Below are 19,520 nucleotides of genomic sequence, written 5' to 3' on the forward strand. Positions count from 1 at the left end.
GCTTTTCAAGTCTACCAGTTCGCAGTGCCCCATTCGTCATTTAAGTATTCAGAAGTGTGCAAATAAGTGCTCATTTGGACCCTTGATGTGGTCTTTGTCAAGCACCGCTGCAGGCTCCATACAGGTCACCTACCCATGAATTCTTGCAAAAGATCAATCAGATAACGGATGGGAGGAGTTTTGTGGCTGTTTGACAACATGGCAGAGAGGATTTTCAAGTGTAAGTTTTGTTTCTATATAATTACTGTGATTAATGTTCAAAAATTTTTTTTTTTAAATCTATGAATTTAATTTCCTGACCCCTTGCTCTTTGTATGAATATATAGACGGTTTCATCGGACGCACGTGCTTGTCGCAATTACGCGTCTGAGCGGAACTTCCGGTCTCTGTTTAATGGTCTGATTAGTGGCTAAACTATAGACGAGGGGAGACGGCGGTTATGGATCAGCGTTTTTTGATGGGAGGTTTGGCAGCCGATCTTTAATTAAGATTGTATAGATTATATAGTACACATTTTACACAGTAACGATAGTTCAGTGTAGTTTTTGATACGCTTTAGCTATGATTTAAATGAAGGTAATCTACTTGTTGTTTATTTTGCTTGTTATAAGAAATAAGCTACTCTAAAAGGACTTGTTGTTATTATTCTTTGCCACGTTTACAGGACATGTTTCACAAAAGCCTTGTTTTTGACAAACAAAATTGTCTTCTACCACTTCTGAGCACAAGATGATGTCAATCAACAGCGTCTTCCTCTTTCCAGCATGAATTCATCAAGTCTGTCGCAAAATGCACTCTTATGTGCCCTCATGGACTCGCGCTGTACCTCATAGGTCTGCATCTGCACTACCTGACCTTACCAAGTGTGTATTCAGTCCACTAAGCCACAGTGTAACATCTGGGACTGGGCGAATCACAAGCATCAGATATTCAGCTATCAGGTTCAGATTTTGATCTGATTTCAGTGGAGTTTGCAGTGGAAGTCAGAGTCAACCAGGTAATTGTTCATACGCATCAAAATGGTAAAATTATGAGTTTTGTGTATTAATGAACTTCATGGAGTAAAAAGTAAAGTGTAACTAACCATTTACAAGCATAAGTTGTGCTCTTGTTTCATAAATAAAATCCATCAGTCATCATACTTTTATACAGTATGAAAGAGTGTCATTTGCAGACGGTCCCTCGGATCCACTATGGCGCGCGACACTTCACCGTGTGTGTAGAAGTCGACGAGTTTGACGAGATCTGATATTGAATCTGATCTAAATTACGCGGCTTACCGGACTCGTTATGGAGGAGGACAGTCATGAGAAACCGAGCAAAGTGGATATTTATCGGGACACATGGGTGCGATATCTAGGTGAGTAAAAACACACGCGTGACCTCTAATTAACTTATTTGTATGTTTAACTTTATCGATTTCATCACAATCAGATGAACAGAATCAGTTAACGTTATTCATAATCTCGACAGATAGACTTAAAAATAATGGACATAAGTTAAAAAATTGAGAAAACTGGTCAAGCATTCATTTGGCTTATTTTCTTAATGTGGAGACCTCACTAATGTGATGTTTTAAAGTTCATGACATGTACACAATATTATTAAAGGGAACAGTGCGTCTTTGAGGTCTGTACTATTATTATTTATAAAGTAAACACAGTGTGTCATGAAAGACAACTATAATACAATTAGCAGGTCAAATGCATACTTGGACAATGAATATTTTTGCTTCCTAAACTGATATGTTGAATTTGACTTGTCTGTATAATTATTGTGTGAATAGCATCGCAGTACAGGGCAGTGTAAGATGTATTTGAGGTGGTGCATGTATAGTTTTTGCTGTCTTTTGTAAATGTAATTGTTAGCAAGATAAGCTGTAAGTTATTGCATCAGAAGTCACACTGGTTCATTTTAACAGTAGATAACAGTTTTATCTGCCACCCTTTGGGTGAAATGGGCCACCACATAAATTTGCATGTACCTTTTGAGACTTTACAAATTGTATTTTGTATAATTAAAAGATTGTTGTTAAAAAATAATGGCCATATACTTTAAATTAAAGACTAATAATTGCCTGTTAACTTTACTTTTATCTCTAGTGGGTTAATAAATGTCTTCTGAATGCATTATGTCTCATGAGTAGTTACAAACATGCACTCACATGACACATGAGAACCAATGAGATTTCACGTTTTTTACGTGCCGCCATATTGGAATCTGTAGCTGTCGTTTGTTTGTTTACGACTGCGTCTGACTTGTTGCTTTGCTGCCCAATCAGGCAATGACGAAGACAGCTCTTAGAAACGGATTGGGACAATCTTCATATGCAGTGTAACAGAATTACAAACGGAGAGCGTCTTTACAATAACCAATCCCATATTTAAAAAATACAACACTGATTTCGTCCAAGACATGCAATCAAAAGTTATAGAAAATGAAACTAAAATGTATACGAAACTGTGCTCCAACCGGTTTCTCAGCTGATTTATTTTTATCCTGCTCGACCTGTCACCTTTCTCACTTACTCACGCACATGCATATCATTATGAGACACTGAAGGCAGTGAAGGATACACCTGTCTAATCAGATGAAGGTGTCTCAGGAGACAGGAAGTAAACCTAACATTAGATTTCGGACATGCTTTGATCATTTTACTTCATGTGTGTCACAGGTTATGCTAATGAGGTGGGTGAGGCATTCAGAGCGCTTGTGCCCGTCAGTGTGGTTTGGGTCAGTTACGCTGTTGCTACGGCATACGTCTCCGCTGATGCGCTGGACAAAGGCAAGAAAGCTGCAGCGGTAAGTAAAAAGTGACCAAATGTTCCCCTTAACTCTTCATTAGTGGAGAATTACAAAATTAATTTGTTTATACTAGAGGTGAGACGAGACACGAGATTGGGTTCATAATTGAATATAATCACTATACACAGGGTGCGATTTGCTGGGAGGGTGGCAGTGATTATCCCCCCTTGGTCTTTATATCCCCCCATGATTAATGGTCATTATACAGCCATATAAACGACCTAAAATTAAGATAATATATGTTAAAATGCTATCACGCAATAGAGCAAATCATGAATGGAGTATTACTGTCAGTGCTTCTGCTCCTGTGACAATAGATGACAGCATGTCTAGGTTATGTCATAATTATTTTTTAATCCATGACCGGTTTTCCAAATGTAGCCAAACATCATCGTGTCAGTGAGAGCTGTGCAGTAAAAGTAAACACTAGATATTAAAGCTCACGGCCTTTTGCCTCCTTGTTATAGCGTCTGACTCTCATGCCAGAACGGAGTGGTTTAAATCTCGCTCAGGGCAGGTGCGAGTAGGACTGCTTACATTTTGATACATATAACAGTTACAAGAAATAGCTTAATACCCTGAATAATCAATATAAGGCCATTGTTTATATATAAATGGCACTCTGACTATACCATTGCAAAAACAACAAATCTAATTCAATTCAATTGTATTTATATAGCGCTTTTCACAATAGTTAATTGTTTCAAAGCAGCTTTACATTAATAGAAGCAGTAAAAGCACAGAAAAACAACATATAGCACAACATAATACACGATAGCATAAGCAGTCAAATTTGCTGCGGCTATGACTCGACATTATAAGCGAGCGTATACTAATGTAACGTCTAGAAGAGGAAGCTAAGTTAAGCCCAAGAAGGCTGCTTCCCCGGGGTAAAAAACCCCTAGGATAAAAAAACCCCGGGCTGTTTAGCCGAGGAAATAAAAAAAAGTCCTAGGAGGGAAAAACCCTTGAGAGATATATATGTATTTACACATATAAATGGATAAGGAGATTAGGCGGGTTCTGCCGGTGATCGTTGGTCAGGCATCAGCTGGGCATCACGTTGAAGGACGACCAGTAGATCAGAGGTGTGCCGACTTTCACATCCACCAGAACTGGGTCTGTTTGTCTCATTGTCCTCGGGGACAAAGACGAGACAGGGAGAGAAAAACAAAATCATATTAGCGAAGGGGCCGTTCACATGTAATGCAAGTGTCACACAGTGATGTGGTTTAATCAGCTTAGTTTCAGACAGACTAACTGTTGTGGCATAATTATATTATCCACAGTTGAGGATTTTGCAAATTGGGGGCCCACTGCGACGGTATATATGGTAACTAAGGGTCACCTTCCGATCTTTAAGAGAAAATGAAACCCGTCGACCCGTTTGACTAAGGCCTGTAACCCCACTGTCGTCGTTAATGCAGGTTCAGTGGCAAACGGGTCTATATTGCATACTATTTACAAGACCACGAGAAAACGCCAACATCGCAACCTGACCATACGTGTCAACCCGTTTGCCACAGGGAGTGATATGACTCTTCCTCGTTTACATAAACAAAGTGATAGCGATTGGTTAGATACGACCTAAACCAGGCTAGCGCCTGACCACTGATACCAACATAGTTTTCTAGTCTATTGAGTAAGATTGTATGATCTATTGTGTCAAAGGCTGCACTAAGGTCTAGTATTATAAGAATTGAGATTTCACCACGATCGGATGTTAATAGGAGGTCATTTGTAACTCTAAGCAACGCTGTCTCTGTGCTATGGTGGGGCCTGAATCCTGATTGGAACTTTTCATATGTACTATTATTTGTCAAGAATGTGCGTAACTGGCTTGCCACTACCTTTTTCTAATATTTTCGAAAGAAAAGGGAGATTTGAGATTGGTCTAAAGTTATTAAGCTCTCCCTGATCAAGCTGTGGTTTTTTTAATCAGCGGTTTAATAACTGCTAGTTTGAAAGCTGTTGGAACGTATCCTATTTCTAATGATGAGTTAAAGATATTTAGAACGGGGTTGACACTACAGGGAATACCTCTTTAAGTAGTTTTGGTGGCCTTTTGCACAGTACTGATATAATAATGATGAGGCAATAATAATTAGTTCAAATGAAGTATCAGATAAACACATGGTTTCATTGAACAACAATATAAATACTGAATATATTAAAACAGAGTTCTCAAACCAACATTATTGGAAACCCAAACAAGTAAAGCACACACAGAATAATATAATGCATGATGGACAGTAAAAGATTTTATTCTGATATCACCAGAAAGCTTTTTAGTTTGCTGAGAAAAGATCTTATCACACCTCTAGTTTATTTATTATTTCAATTATTATTATTCAAGTATTTGTACATCATGATAGAATTGTTTGCATATAAATTAAAGCTGAAAGCTGTGCGACCGAGATTGGAATGGCAAAAATAAAAATAACCTCCTTCTTTAGAGTTTGGATAAAAATACGAGCCGGACGTGTTGAGCCGGATGTTTAATATGAGCTGGTTTATGAGACTGAAGCTGTACTGATTGTTTTTTAAGGCTCACGGAGAGAATCCAGGAAAGACGGCGCAGGTGTCCGCGGCTGTGATCGACACGTTTGTGTGGCAGGCTTTAGCTTCAGTTGCCATTCCTGGATTTACTATTAACCGTGTGTGTGCTGCTTCTCTTTACCTGCTGGGCAAAACAACACGCTGGCCGTTACCTGTGCGTAAGTGGACGACCACCGCTGTTGGCCTGTCGACAATCCCCTTCATCATAACTCCTATTGACAGGTTAGTCTTTTTGTTGTGTGTGTGTGTGTCTCTGAACAGTGTTGTGTAGAGATGTATTGGCTGACACACTCACTGTCTGCTGTCTGTGTGCAGGTCTGTGGATTTTCTGTTGGATTCGAGTCTGAGGAAACTCTATGGTGGAGGTAAAAAACATGAATGAGCGTGAGGGACGTGACCTCTGACCTCTAATGTGATCATCTTAACACAAACTCCAGTGATCAGCAGGGCTTTAAGATTGAAATGCTGCTCATGTTCACTTTATTTCTAGAGTTTTTAAATGAATTGTGCCTCTCAGACATTTCTGAGTTCATAGTTTTGTGAGATTTTTATCTGTATGTATTTTCAAATGTTTACTTTCCTCTTGTTTAATGCATGGGAGTGAATTTCAGGTCTTTAAAGTGAATCTACCTGATGATGGTATACGTGAAGCTCAGCCTCATTTTATTTTAATAAGTGTAATTAAAAGAGACATTGTTAAAATGTTTAATTCTCTATATTTTATTGTATAATCAGTTGTAATTGTTGTTTTTTTATGTAAAGTGTATGGTGTGGACTACAGATGATGATGACGTCAGTATTTAAGCCATTAAACTCTATGCAAGTTCTGAATGTTTCACAGGAAGAGAAAATGTGCCATTAATAATAAAAGATGTTTAAGGAAATGTTCAGTGCTTTCTTCATCTTATTTCAGCAGTAAGTCATTAAAAGATTGTGTTGTTTTTAAACAAATTGTTAAAGTTAAGAATTTTAAAAAGATGCATGTTCTTGTTATTCAGTTAAATGTGACCAGCATCAGTTCAGTTTATCTAAGATGAACAATAATGGCAGGATTATAAAAATTAAAAAATGTGTTATGGGTTTGATCCCAAGTTAAAAACAAACACTAAAGGCTCGGTTTACACGACATTGTTACTTTTAAAAACTGAGAGATTTACCTTTGTTTGTGCCCCTCGTTTACACGCAAACGGAGAACTCGCCTCTGAAACCAATTGTTTCTAAAAACTCCGGCCAGAGTGAAGATCTTTAAAATCTTCGGTTGCATGTAAACTGAGACAAACGGATGTTTAAGCAGGCAACGTCACAGAGTATGCGCCAGAGCTCGCACCTACGTCAAAAGTGCGACCTATGTTTACATGCGATTGCTACTCTGAACGGTTCTAAGTTCACATTTAAGTTCGTGCAAACTCGTTTCGTGTATTTGTATTTGCAAAAACAGCTGCTCCATTATGTCGAGGAGCAGAGACGAGTGCTCGGAGGTCAGCATTTTTACGCGTGGTTTCACTTCATGCAGCGCTACAAGAACCGACAAACGGATGATGTCAAAGTATCGCGAGAGCGATTCGAAATCAGTCCTTTACGTGTGATTCCTCAACTCGCTCTCGCGGTACTTTGACGTCATCGATCACTTACTGCAACAACTCCTCGCTCCAACATGAACCAGTTCGTGTCACCACCAGCGCTACCGGTGATTGGCTTTTGTGGGCTTGAGCTTCTCTTGACGGCATATATGAACGGGTACGTGTAATTAAACACTGATAACTGACATGTTTGCACGATATTATTTTTGAAACCGGAGAGGTTGAACTGTCCGTTTATGAAAATAGCCGCCCACGTGTAAACATAGCCTGGAATACACTCCTGAAAGCTGCTGGTTTGTGCTCGATGATTGTTTTAACTAGTTGATCAGCTGTTGATTGTCAGCGAGTGGCTGGTTGATCAAGTTAACCGTCAGCTGACAGCTGTTAACTTGATTATCATGAGATCTCACAAAAGCACAAAACACATCTGTTCCCTTTTTGGCTGAAGAATGAATTGGTTTAGTTTGATCTTGTTTTTGGTGGTTCCTGCAATGGCACAGAAAGGTAGATGACTTGTTATTTTGGTTTGATGAGTTGTCGTTTTGGTTTGATGTGTAAAGTTTCTTTTTGTTAAACTTAAGTTGGTGTTGTTTTCAGATTTATTAATAGACTGTAGACGTGATACAGTCAGTATAAGCTGGAAGCCCAGACTGGATCTATCAGAGAAACTGGATTCATCCAGAGCTCTACTGGGCAACTGTCCTCCAAGTTTCTTGGGTTCAGATGATTCACTGCATTTCTATGTTTCATTAAGTGATTGTGGCTTTAATAAGCAGGTACGTGGTTATCGATGTGATGAAACTGATGCTTAGAGTTATCATCTTGAAGACTTTTAATAATCTATTAATCATCTTTTACGTTGCTGTCTAAGGTCAGTGTGAAGTGGGTGAGATACTCCACTGAATTGCTCTATGACAGAGGACCTGGACTCCCCTTCATATCACAAACGGTCCAATGTGTCCATGACTTGTGGGTGATTGTTCATCTACTCAGAATTACTAAATTGGTTTTTGCTGTAAACTGAGCTGTTGACCTGCCCTCCCTCCAGACCTGTAAGTGAAGTGAATGGAGCAGAAGAGGAGGTGAATGGAGCAGAAGGGGAGGTGAATGGAGCAGAAGGGGAGGTGAATGGAGCAGAAGGGGAGGTGAATGGAGCAGAAGGGGAGGTGAATGGAGCAGAGGAGGTGGTCTTCAGCATGGAGCTCATGAACAGTCAGTGAAACTCACTTTTAGGTTTCCTAACACCATGTTATACCAGCTAAATTACTTAAAATGACACTTCAAACCCTGTTTAGACAGATGCGTTATAGTATCCAGTCAGTTCCTTATGGATGAACTCCTGCTAGACCTTTTTCTTGAACATTTATTCTTTCAGAAAGAGTCACCTTGGAGAATAAAGGCGTGTTGGCAAACAATTTTGAATTTGGACATTTAGAGATGCTCACAGTGTGTATGTGTACTGACTGCACATTATATCCACAGATGACTTTAGTGGCCCTGCATCATCGTTGAGTTTTATGCTGGGCTCCAGTATTCCCATCAGAGCTGAAGTTCAGAGTCCTGGACCTCTGTGGATTTTTCTGGACAGATGTGTGATGGCCACAGGGTCTGACATCAGATTTAATAGTAAGGTGCACCCCATCGTTTCTAATTCAGGGTAAGTAAATGTTTTTCATGAATCTTTAACTGTAGTGCATGAGGACTGGCCATACTTTTGCTCTCGCAGGTGTCTGATGGAAAGTAAAGAAGGAAACTCCACATTTCTGCCAAGACGGAAGCCCGGTGAAATACGTCTTTACATCGAGGCCTTCAAATTTGCTCTTGGAGAGAATGTGAGAGCTGCTGGTTTGCGTTAACCGCTAGAGTTACGGTTTTATTGGTTAACAACCTTCTCGGTTTTATACTTGATCTGCAGATTTTTCTTTACTGTGACCTGACAGCATGGGACATCCGCAGCTCAAAGGTTGATGGGAAAGCATGTCACTACGTGAAGGAACGCCACAGGTCAGATCCTCCATCTCTGCAAAGATTAGTTGAGGACTAATAGTCACCCTAACCCTAATGGTGTTTGTAAGCTTTTATTCTGAAGCTGTTTTGTTGTAGATGGGAACTCCTTGATAATCCTCTCCAAAGTTACTTGTGTTCCTGCTGTGAGTCCACCTGTAAATGGAGGATAGACACGCTGAAGGGTATGAGCTCTCACCTCTAGCCAGACCTCATCTGGATTATAAATCCACACAGCCTGGTTTCTTCCTCAAGGCCGATCTGCACGCAAGGTTTTGGGACCTTTTATAATAGTGGAGGATGAATCCGAGCGAAATGTATCGCTGAACACCAATATTACGGAACACGGTCTGTGATGTGGACATCTATTCAAGTTTATTGTCATGGCTCTGTATGATGAGTTGAGCTGATCTTTTTTTTCCAGGTTTAAGTAAATCTCCAGTTTGGCTGGTGATCGTGTCAGTCGCAGCTGTGCTGGTTACTGTAATGGTAGCCATTGCTGTGAGCTACTATCTGTGTTTCTGGAGAGGAGGACGTATGGGCTACAGGCCGAGCAGAGATCTGCTGACGAAATATTGATGCTGAATTGTTTTTCAATAAACGTTGCATGAGAATTGCCATTTTTTTCATGTGCTGTTTTCTCAATTGTAGTAGGGAATAATCTTGATCTTGTCATTGCTGATGTTGTCCAGCAGAGGCTCTTGAGCACCGACCCTGTGAATGAAATTGATTGCCATCAGAGAGACTGCTGATCTTACAAAGGAGCTTTTAAACGGACACTCCACTCTTTTTTTTGAAAATATTTTCCAGCGCCCCTAGAGTTAAACATTTGAGTTTTACCACTATAGATAGTAGTTAGGACAAAAGAAAGCTGTCTGTTGTTATGATCAGTTAGTTCCATATTTAACAACATTTCAAATGAATTAAATTTTACTTCTGCTTTCATTGAGATTTCTCAAACCATAAATCAGAAGTATTCTTAAAGCCTCTTAAAATAAAACAATCCCACCCCCATACCCCTATGATGTATAATAGCTCAAAATACCCCACAGAGTGTTTATAACAACATGTTAAAATTTACACTTTGTAGGTGTGAGCAAAAATGTGCAGTTTTTGGGTGTGTCCTTTACAATGCAAATGAGCTGATCTCTGCACTAAATGGCAGTGCAGTGGTTGCAGATGAAGGGTCGGTATTATTATTATAGATCCCGTTCTGACATCACAAGGGGAGCCAACTTTCAATGAGCTATTTTTTCACATGCTTTCAGAAAATGGTTTACCAAAACTAAGTTACTGGGTTGATGGAAGCACGGAAGACCCAAAAAGTCAGATTTTTTGTGATATGTCCCCTTAAACTGAGCATGTGTGTGTTGTGATGTCACCAGCAGATGGTGAAACTGATTCTCATATGTTTCAGCAAGAGTGAGCAAAACTCAACCATAACATGCAACAATTCAACAAAACAGCCCATACAGGATGTAAAACAAATAATGTTTACTTTTATGTGGAGTTATACTTACTGTACATATATTAAAGGACTGGGTCACACATATGTTTGTGTAAACAACTTAAATTTAGGTTTGGGTCCATATTAGATGAAATACATAAAAACTAAATGATCTGAACACAGGGACCAATCAAGCATTTCGATGTAGTTTGTGACACTTTACATCTACAGTTGTGAGGTTCAGTATATGAGGTTTAGAAAGGCGTCTCCTCATTATTAAATGTGTGATAGTCTTTTATAATCACAGCAATCTGCTGCAAATCTGAAGGGTAAACACCGAAGAGATCACGTTGATTTTTAGCACTGAATAAAGTAAGAAAAGGTTTACTTCTTATATTTTACTTGAGGCTCAATGGTCAATAGTCTATTTGTAGTTTGACTTTCACACAAATGTCATCATAAGCAAAAAAGTTTTTAATATAACCGTAACGGAGGAGCCCCAAAGGAGACATCTGTTACACAAGAAACGTAGTGATACTCATTAGTGAAACAAAACAGGTGAACACAATAAGGGCGGGGCCACAGACGCAGGACTACAACTTGACAAACTACAAAACAGAGATGAAGGACAGGCAGACATATGACGTAAACAAAGAGTTGTTTGTTTGAGCAGCTCAGAGATGGCAAACTGTATCATAAAGATAAACAAAGGTGACTTGTGTGGACAGCCAAGTTTCCCAGAATGGATTCTGAAGAAACCACAATGAAGCATCAATATGAATGTGTCACATAATGGCAGCAGGTGACGTTACTATACATTATAAAATCCCACATGTGATTTTACAAAAATAGTTGATTTAATACTGAGCAGCAGCAGAGTTTTCATTGTAGAGAAGTTCTTTACATTTTTATGTTTGGGGTAACAAGACCCTAAAAGACCCGAATTTTGTAACAAAGACTGAAGGTCCTATTCTTTTGGAAATGAGGGAAGTTTCAGCGTCTGCGAAGAAGAAGATCCCAGCTCTCTTTCCAACATAGTGCAGTCAGCTGATCTGAGGTCAGTGCAGGCTGACCGTAAGTAAGAGGACTCAAGTTGCGGTGGCACACAAATATTGAAGTAAGAACTGCCAGAATAACACCAACAAATGACTTCTGTTGAGCCGAGGATCTGTGAAACAACATAAATGTAAAGAGTTTAGTTGAACTGATTGAAAACTAAAATTTGTATATTTTTAAAGTAACATATATGTTTTAAAAGTCTGACTCTTTGTGTCTTTACCTCAATACGTGAGTGTACAGATGCTCGACAACTATAGGTATCTGCAAGACCTTGAAGGTAAGGGCTGGAAGATAGTGGTACAGAAACAATGTCTTCTCCATTAGAAAGAACGGCACGTAATTAACCGACCAGCCTCCGATAGTCACTACACCCGCCAAAACCAGCTGCTCCCATGAGTCTACATTTACAGAAGTTAAAAAGCACAGATCATTAATAAACATTATTATAAGAAACTCCCTAGCAACTGTCACTCATAATGCCCTAGCAACCACAAAATGCTCCAACTTACTGCACTTTAACCTTTAACTTGACTTTTAAACAGTACAAACCTTCAGAAATGTCCAGGACTTTTCTTCGTCGCCTCAATAAGTAGATTAAGAGCAAAAGAGAGTAAACTGCCAGTGCAATGTTTCCTGTGGTCCAAGTAACAAGATTACCGATCAACTGAATTTGTGCCTGAATTAAACAAAAAGAAAAGGGTTGGTTACTACTGGTCAAGTGATTCATTCATTTAACATTAATAATTTAATAGAATCAATTCATTACACTTAATAACAGCAACAATCCCACCAACACCGTGAACGGGTATTCACTTCAAATTCAGTGTGCAAAGGTTGGTTTGGAGTTTAGTAATCAATAATAAATCTGTATTAAATGCTTTTACTAATCATTCCATAAACAATAAGCATGTTTTGGTGAACTCTCCTTATATTCACCATTCATATATGAGGAGCTCAGATGCAAAAGCTGCTAAATGCCACCTCCATCAAAACAAGATGATGATATTAACTGAATGCTCTCTGCACGTATTATACCTTCATCAAATAGCCTACTTCCCCGGCCTCAGGTCATACAGAAATAACAGTCTGATAAAAGATGACATGAAAACATGACAGACGCACTAAGAGGGTTTTGCATCTGAGCTCTTCATATGCAACCAAAGATTTTATTAAAAGAGCACAAAACTGTTTACAAGAACATAAAAATCCTCCTCTCAAAATCCACCACATTCATGTATTTAGGCTTTCATCTTTAAATGCACAAAGTGACAGAATAAGTTCAGTCTGATGGTGTACATTGTGGCATGGCATACAATACAGTAAATGATGAAGAAAAACTTTAAAGGGGTCAAACTTTTTCCATGTTTAAGTGCTATAATTGGGTCTTCCGTGCTTCTATCAACCTAGAAAATGTGAAAAAGATCAACCCAGTAACTTAGTTTTGGTAAACCATTCTCTGCAAGCATGTGAAAATATAGCTCATTGAAATTTGTCTCCCCTTGTAATATTAGAAGGGGATCTTATTATAATAATACCGCCCCTTAAAGGCGGAGTGCACAATGTTTGATAGCCAATGTTGACATTTGAAATCACCTAAACATACACGCCCCTACCCCAACAGAATCTGGACCTTCTTTTGATAGACCCGCCCCACACATACACAACCCCGGCAAGGATGTGGGTTAATAGACACGCCCCTTACTGCTGATTGGCTACAAGTGCGTTTTGGTTTTTCAAACATTGTGCACTCCACCTTTAATCTGCACTATCCAACCACAACACTGACATTTAGTGCAGAGAGAGAGAAAATAATTGACAGCACAACTGAGTTTCAATTTCATCATTAGGGTGATCAGTGTTTGCATTAACATCAGCTCATTTACATTTTAAAGGACACACCCATAAATGGCACAATTTTAACATTTTAGCTATAATAAATTATCTGTGGGGTATTTTTACCTAAAACTAGAACCCGACCGATATATCGGCAGGCCGTGTCATGAGTGCTGCCATTGTATAGTTTGTCCAACAGAGGGCACTCTACAACCTCCCTGTTGGCAACACTCGTGTATAACGCGACACATATCCTGCAACCTGCTGATCCAGCCAGAGTCGGGCAGAGAGAACAACGGTTAAGTGATTTCATGGTGAGTTGGTCACGAGACAATAAAAGAAACAAGTTTCTTTTTAAAATACATTATCATATTATTTTAGTTAAAACTCATAACTAACTACAAATAACTAATGTTAGGGAAATCTGTTAATGTTTTGTTGTGCATTTCTGAAATAAATAAATAAATAAATATCGGCCGATATATAGGATTTTAACAAACATTTGTATCGGTATCAGCCTTGAAAATCCTTTATCGGTCGGGCTCTACCTAAAACTTCACATGTGTACTCTGGGGACACCAAATATTTATTTGACATGTTAAAAAGTCTTGTGAAATGTCCCCTTTAACTAACTTTTTCACAATAGGCATGCGGTTAATTATGATTAATCACACATAAAGGGTTCCTAGATCATTTGGGATTTTTCTATACCCCCCTAAAAAGAAATGGACAGCCCTACAATCAAAGACAAAAATATATAAACCTACATTAGTTGAAGGATGAAGCCAGTATGCAATGTTTGTATCCAAGGTAATCCATTCAAGAGGTGATGAGCTGTACTTGTGCTCAGACTCTTCATTCTTCACTGTCAGCATCTTCCACTGTCAATCAAACATAGAAAAGCCATTAAAAGCATGTGTGTAAAAATGAACAGATGTTGTGTTTACTGTAAATGACTGACATATATGTCTATAGTTCATATTTTTCACCTGCAGCTCAAGAAATTTGGCCATGAAAGTGAGGTTTTTTGTGATGTCACTGTGAGTAGGTGATTTCAGCTCCAACTCCCTCTCCATCTGTTCCTGACCTGTGGAGAAATTGAATAAACAAATAAAGGAAAAGAAAAGATGACACATTTCTTATGTAAAATAGTCCATCGCGTATTTCCCAACTTCTTCCATAGCGATGCTCCTCCACGTTCCAGACGCCCGTCTGCTGGTAGGCTTTATTAATCTTATCTCCGACCACCTCCAGCTGTTTGAAACCCCACTCGGGCAGAGAGACGCCACTGAGCTGGAAAACATTACTGAAGCACTTAACAAATTACTGTAGACAATTCATTTTAATAATTAATAATAACAACTATTGATATTTATAGCACGGCGCTATTAAATGCTTTATTCTGATTGGTTGAGAAATGTTTGTAAAACACACACCTGACCTGTGAAATATCTTAAAATAACCACCACGGTCCTTTCAATTATTTTAAAATTATGCAATTAGTGTACCTTCGCTTTGCGTCGTGCCGCAGTACCACCTTGGCTGTGTTTATACAACAGTTTGACAGCCCAAGTCCATTAAAAAATAATAATGAAGGGTCTTTAAAAGCCTCTTTTGTGAGGAATTTCTTCCTTCTGCCATGGATTCCAAGCTCAAAATGACAGGAAACCCTTTCAGACATTTGTGTGAATGTCATAACCCTAATAGACATAATAACCGTTTCTAAATATTACTGTTTCTGGGTCATATACACACACACACACACACACACACACACACACACACACACACACACACACACACACACACACACACAGAGTATTATCTGTTATAGCACAAACCTTGAGAACAGCTGAAGTGTTGACATGAACAAATCGCACCTCTGATAAAATCGTCTTCCAGATTTCTCTATCCGACTCTCTGTTGGTGATGTCCTAAAGAGCAGAATGATTAATGAAGTCAAATATGAAAAGTGAATTTCAAAAGGTAATGAAATGATAAAAGTCTTACCACTCTCCATAGATTCTGAGCCAGCATAGACACATTAAAATCAATATAAGCAGACACTTCCTGTAGGTGAGGGCTCATGGGTGCAGCAACATCATGTCTGAAAACAAAGCATCGGTTTATTGCTTCGACTACTAATAAATTCAACTCGGACGAATCTGATACTGGAGGACTGTATTACGTGTTGAGGTAGCGAGATGTCATCCCGTGTACCAACTGAATAACATCGCCGTGTCTGACCGGTTTGGGAGGGCTGTTTACCACCAGACTGTGGCTGAGATTTCCAATAAAATAAAAACATATTTGTTATCAAGTATTGATCGTTAGAGAAAATACGATAATGTTACAATTACCAAACAAACTTACCGGCCAGGGTCCTTAATAATCCACCAGTTGTTTACATCTTTGAAAGGATAGCAGGTCACTTGCTGTTGGTGCGAGCTGCCGCGTCCATTTTCATACCTTTAATCACAGATAAACAGTTAAGATCATAAAAGGAAAACGGCTGCAGACTGATGAAGACTCACCTAACCGGATAGTTAGCCTTGTGGGAATGAAGCCAACATGGTACGGGTTTGCTGGACAAAGTGCGGAGAGTAACCTGGGAACCGAATGCTATCTCCAAAGGCTGCCCATGAGTGATCCTGGCCAGACCACCCTTAATCATCATAAACCAGACAGACGATTTACATCTACTAATTATAACAAATACTGTAAGTAACATACATCAAACACAATATAAACAGGAAGAACAATACCTCCAGGCTTGCTTGAAAAGCACTGCTCATCATCTGATCGTGCGGTCCACTGCGGTAAAGCAGGGTTAGATGAACGTAGAAAAAGCCGAGGTACACGACGACGGGTAAAACCACAAGGGCAAGGAAACGAACCAACACCTCAGCTGCTACTTTGGCCTTGTCTCAGAAACGCAGTAAAACACTTACTAACAGAAAAACGAAACATTTCTAAATCCCCTGAAATGTTATAACCAGTACTCACATTGCTTAATGTTCGATCTCCAAGAAGTTGCCAGATGTGTACAACTGCTAGAGCGAGCAGTAGAAAGTATGTGAACATACCCATGTACTTTACTCTGAAGGCATAAACATATTTATTATTATATTTTAATACATTACTAAATAACAGATTTCTCAATTTTCTTAATTGACAGGTCAAGTTCTTAATGCTGTAAAAACAAATACATGCACATTAAAGTAAGCATCTGGACAAAATAAACCTTTGTTCTGACTGTACGTACCCGACTGCACATGCACAACTGACCCCAGATATCACCAGCCAAAACCACCTGAACCATGAACTTGAAAACACAAGACGACATTAACATAACCATTACATGACAAAACAGATCTCAGACTGACAAAGCGTGTAAATCTTACTCGTGTGCTTTGTAAAAGCGGAGGTATGACAGCACAGCTAGCAGCAAAAAAAAGATCAAAACAGAATCCAGCAACATGAAACGTGACTGCACAATCAGGGAATTTTCTGTAAAAAATAAAAGCGTACTTAATAAAAATAACACATATATCACACATATATATCAGAGACAGTAAGAGAGATAAGTTACCCGTGAGGAGGAGCACCGAGGCTCCTAATGCTGTGAGATGTTTATATCTCAGCTCCAGCACCAGAAGATAACTCAGTGGTAAACACAACGAGCCTGCAATGGCAGGAATAATCCGTAGGCTCCAAACAGGAACATTACTGCTGTATTCTGAATAATAGCATCAGTAAAGATTCATGCTATTATAAAAGCTGACTTATATAATACAAAAAACATAGATTTAATTGTTCAATAACATTATGTAGACATATAAACATCACCTGCTCCAATTCTATTCCAAACAAAGTTGCCATCAAATCCTCCTAAATAACCTAATCCAGACAAACACACACACACACACACACACATTAGGCAATCTACCGATCAATAAGTGCAATAATGTTTCATAAAGTATGTTTCTCACCTCCTAAAGCTAATATCATGTGGCCAAAAGGTGGAGCACTTTCGTCAATAAAATGCACTCGTTTCATGTATAGAGATAAGAACTGCCCATAAAAGACTTCATCAAACCTAAAACCATCAATAGATGTGTAAAGAAAACCCTCACAACAGTAAATAATATAAGTAAAGAGAGACTTAACTTACACTACAGCTTTAGGAAACTGAATGTCATAAAGTCTCGTGAAGAGCGCAAGAGCAGTCACTGCCACGAGCAGCACATTAATCTCCACCTTCACCTTCACACACTGCATTCTGCTTTTAGTCATAATCATAAAGGTTTAAACATACCATTACTACCCACTACAAATAAATAGTTAACTCCATGGTATGCAGTACAACGCATGCGTTTTTACCTTAAGTCACTTTTATTTTGTGGTAAATTTCTGGTTTCGTAAATAAATCTCAATGATCTTCATTTCATAGCTGCACGCTGTTTGCATAACTCGTTCTAATGTAACTAATACTAATATAACTTAAATATCCTAGCACAACTTTGATTTGATTCAAAAGAATAAACATATATCTTTAATAAAATAAGCCTCCTGGTCTTATGTTGTTGTGCAACTTCTTTTTGTGTTTTATGGCGGTTGGTATCCAGCTCGTTGCTGCATTACCGCCACCTTCTGCTCCGGCGTCTGGATTAACTAGCTGGTTACCCATCAACTCAGCTGTTGTGCCGACTGTCTGCCTGAGGTTATTATTACAGAAAGCAGGTGTGAGGAGCGAATAAACTCTGCTTTCGGTTCCAAAACCGAATGTAAGTTCAAGGATATGTAAGTAACTAGCAACTAACTGCTGCGTAATATTATACCTTCATATTATATTACAATATTATAATTTATAAATAAAACATTACTTTTTTATTTTAGGGTCATAAATATTAATTCTCGTTTGCATATAACATTTAATTACGTATGTATTATGTATTATAGACATATGTATAGTTACATTTATTATTTTTTTTTTATTATTTTTGCAGGTTTTATCCTCTATAGAGCAGCCAGGCAGAGATAAATGTCACCTATCAGGCAATCAGAAATGAGCATTTTTTTTTTTCAGAAAGGCGAAAATTATGAGTTATAGATAAATATGCAACTCGCAACAAGTGGAAACCAAATACACATAACATTTAAAATAATTAAATAAATAAATGCCAGTGGTAAGTTACAGAAATTAAAATGATTAAAATAGTTGTCTGGTTAAAATACGTCATCACGCTGCACGCACGTGTGTTACAAGCCACAAGGATCTGTAGCGCGCGAACGAAGTTGGATATGAGCAAGATTCGATGAATACGGTAGATAACTAACCTCTTTATCTTTTTAAGCATTTTAATTTTATGATTCCTGGACGCCTGGGGGGGGGGGGGGTATAGCCAAATTTGAACTAAATTATTATTGATTCAGTCAAAAATTCTCCAACTTGCAGTTTGTAATCAGGAGCTTTATCAGACCTGAACTGAGGAAAGTATAGAGGTTTATGCGTTTTTCATTATTATTACCCTATCATCAAAGCACCAAGCACCATTTATAAGTTGAAATCTCTCATCTTTCTCTCTCTCTCTCTCTCACGGGCGCGCGCGCACACACACAGCACTCTTATGTATGTGTACAGTATGTACATTCAACATCGCCGTTCAGTTGGGTCGTTTGGGACCAAACATGTTTTATTTGGATGAATTAGTCTGTCTTTATATCAGACTTTACCAAGTACTAACTATAAGTTATAATTTCTGGCTCCTCTCCTGACAGATGTCATCTCACTCCAACCTTAAGAGCAAAAGTAAACATTGTAAACATTTTAATAAAGAAATGAACAGGCATAAATGTATGTTGATGAAATGTCCATACATGCATGTTTAAGTGGCGAAGCACAAATAATCTTAAGGCATTTGCAACATTATATACTTGTTTCAACATACACATTCAGTATTCATGTTGTCCCTGTTGTTTCAGCTCTGTGTTATTTATAAACCAAATATCTAAGAGCGTCACGCTGCCTGCAAATTGGGAGAAGAAGAGCTAAAACTGCTCAAGTGTTTAAGTGTTGCTTTGAAAGATTATATAGAGGATTAGGACTTTTTTAAGTCTGTTATTAGCTCAGCCAAAGGACAAGAGATCAGCGTCTGAGTTCATGCTCACATTTCCATTAAAAGTTGAGTTCTGAGATTTCTTGAGATTCTCTTCTCTCCGTTCGGCAGCGC

The 19,520-nt window shown here is 38.6% G+C and overlaps 3 protein-coding genes across 7 annotated transcripts; 2 read left to right on the forward strand and 1 right to left on the reverse strand.

Annotated features, from left to right (window-relative positions):
• The first annotated feature begins 1,158 nt into the window (after positions 1 to 1,158).
• mtfp1 (mitochondrial fission process 1) lies at positions 1,159 to 6,248 on the forward strand. Its single transcript, XM_055200242.2, has 4 exons — positions 1,159 to 1,360; positions 2,675 to 2,802; positions 5,354 to 5,586; positions 5,680 to 6,248. The coding sequence occupies exons 1-4, from the start codon at positions 1,291 to 1,293 to the stop codon at positions 5,744 to 5,746; spliced, it is 498 nt and encodes a 165-aa protein (XP_055056217.1). The 5' UTR covers positions 1,159 to 1,290; the 3' UTR covers positions 5,747 to 6,248.
• A 1,010-nt stretch (positions 6,249 to 7,258) lies between these two features.
• Positions 7,259 to 9,575, forward strand: LOC129440747 (zona pellucida sperm-binding protein 3). 2 transcript variants are annotated; one of them, XM_055200236.2, is made up of 10 exons: positions 7,286 to 7,448; positions 7,542 to 7,720; positions 7,816 to 7,913; positions 7,993 to 8,156; positions 8,427 to 8,601; positions 8,671 to 8,776; positions 8,860 to 8,948; positions 9,048 to 9,133; positions 9,204 to 9,296; positions 9,373 to 9,575. In XM_055200236.2, the coding sequence occupies exons 1-10, from the start codon at positions 7,394 to 7,396 to the stop codon at positions 9,525 to 9,527; spliced, it is 1,200 nt and encodes a 399-aa protein (XP_055056211.2). In that variant the 5' UTR covers positions 7,286 to 7,393; the 3' UTR covers positions 9,528 to 9,575. The 2 variants fall into 2 exon arrangements, with proteins under 2 accessions (XP_055056212.2, XP_055056211.2); XM_055200237.2 differs by lacking the exon at positions 9,204 to 9,296 and having other exon boundaries at positions 7,259 to 7,448.
• Positions 9,576 to 10,427: 852 nt separating this feature from the next.
• Positions 10,428 to 17,945, reverse strand: pomt1 (protein-O-mannosyltransferase 1). Of its 4 annotated transcripts, none has more exons than XM_055200233.2 (20): positions 17,671 to 17,943; positions 17,462 to 17,569; positions 17,280 to 17,386; positions 17,137 to 17,187; positions 16,880 to 17,026; positions 16,692 to 16,797; positions 16,553 to 16,612; positions 16,294 to 16,387; positions 16,053 to 16,208; positions 15,822 to 15,952; positions 15,661 to 15,756; positions 15,476 to 15,568; positions 15,298 to 15,394; positions 15,129 to 15,221; positions 14,460 to 14,580; positions 14,277 to 14,374; positions 14,055 to 14,168; positions 12,004 to 12,130; positions 11,675 to 11,852; positions 10,428 to 11,563 (listed from the first exon to the last, which is right to left on the reverse strand). In XM_055200233.2, the coding sequence occupies exons 2-20, from the start codon at positions 17,566 to 17,568 to the stop codon at positions 11,389 to 11,391; spliced, it is 2,151 nt and encodes a 716-aa protein (XP_055056208.2). In that variant the 5' UTR covers position 17,569; positions 17,671 to 17,943; the 3' UTR covers positions 10,428 to 11,388. The 4 variants fall into 4 exon arrangements, with proteins under 4 accessions (XP_055056208.2, XP_055056207.2, XP_055056209.2 ...); XM_055200232.2 differs by having other exon boundaries at positions 17,462 to 17,572; XM_055200234.2 differs by lacking the exon at positions 17,137 to 17,187 and having other exon boundaries at positions 17,462 to 17,572; positions 17,671 to 17,945.
• Positions 17,946 to 19,520: the final 1,575 nt, after the last annotated feature.

The sequence above is a fragment of the Misgurnus anguillicaudatus genome, chromosome 22 (assembly GCF_027580225.2).
Source record: "Misgurnus anguillicaudatus chromosome 22, ASM2758022v2, whole genome shotgun sequence".
In the NCBI taxonomy this organism is placed as follows: domain Eukaryota; kingdom Metazoa; phylum Chordata; class Actinopteri; order Cypriniformes; family Cobitidae; genus Misgurnus; species Misgurnus anguillicaudatus.